General features: G+C 59.2%; 1 protein-coding gene across 1 annotated transcript in view; it reads right to left on the bottom strand.

Moving 5' to 3' along the window:
- The window catches only part of PTPN9 (protein tyrosine phosphatase, non-receptor type 9), a gene marked incomplete at its 3' end in the record, with an annotated part of 5789 nt that overhangs the window by 2915 nt on the left and 2484 nt on the right, over positions 1-390 (bottom strand). The window contains exon 5 of the mRNA XM_010136898.1: positions 192-297. Coding sequence (XP_010135200.1) covers positions 192-297 — 106 coding nt within the window. The remainder of the gene's footprint in view (positions 1-191; positions 298-390) is intronic.

Here is a 390-nt window from a genome sequence, read left to right as displayed (position 1 = left end):
GGTCCCCTCCCACCTGCGAGACGCCACAGCCCTGGCTGGGTCCAGCCCGGCGGGTTCCCAGTGCCTTCCTGGCACCCTACAGGGCCAGCGCTCCTGGGACAGCGTGGGCTGCCGCGAGAATTTGTGCCAAAACCACAGCGCTTCATCTACATGGTGAGCAAGTGGGTCAGCAGATGCCGGGTCACCGTTACCTTCAGCAGGTTGAGGATCTTCTTGCTGAGGTCCAGCTCGAAGTTGGTGTACTGTGAGCCCGCCATGTCATAGATGAACACCAGCCCGTTCCTCTGCGTTTCAAAGCTGAGAGGGGAAAAGAGCAACGTCAACCACACGACATCCAACTGCTCGGTTCCTGCCTGACAAATCACACCAAAACCCCCTTCTGGGCTTCCA

The sequence above is a fragment of the Buceros rhinoceros genome, unplaced genomic scaffold (genome assembly GCF_000710305.1).
Source record: "Buceros rhinoceros silvestris isolate BGI_N320 unplaced genomic scaffold, ASM71030v1 scaffold27255, whole genome shotgun sequence".
Classification (NCBI taxonomy): domain Eukaryota; kingdom Metazoa; phylum Chordata; class Aves; order Bucerotiformes; family Bucerotidae; genus Buceros; species Buceros rhinoceros.
The sequence above is the reverse complement of the archived record's forward strand: the minus strand, read 5'-3'. Positions and strand labels throughout refer to the sequence as shown.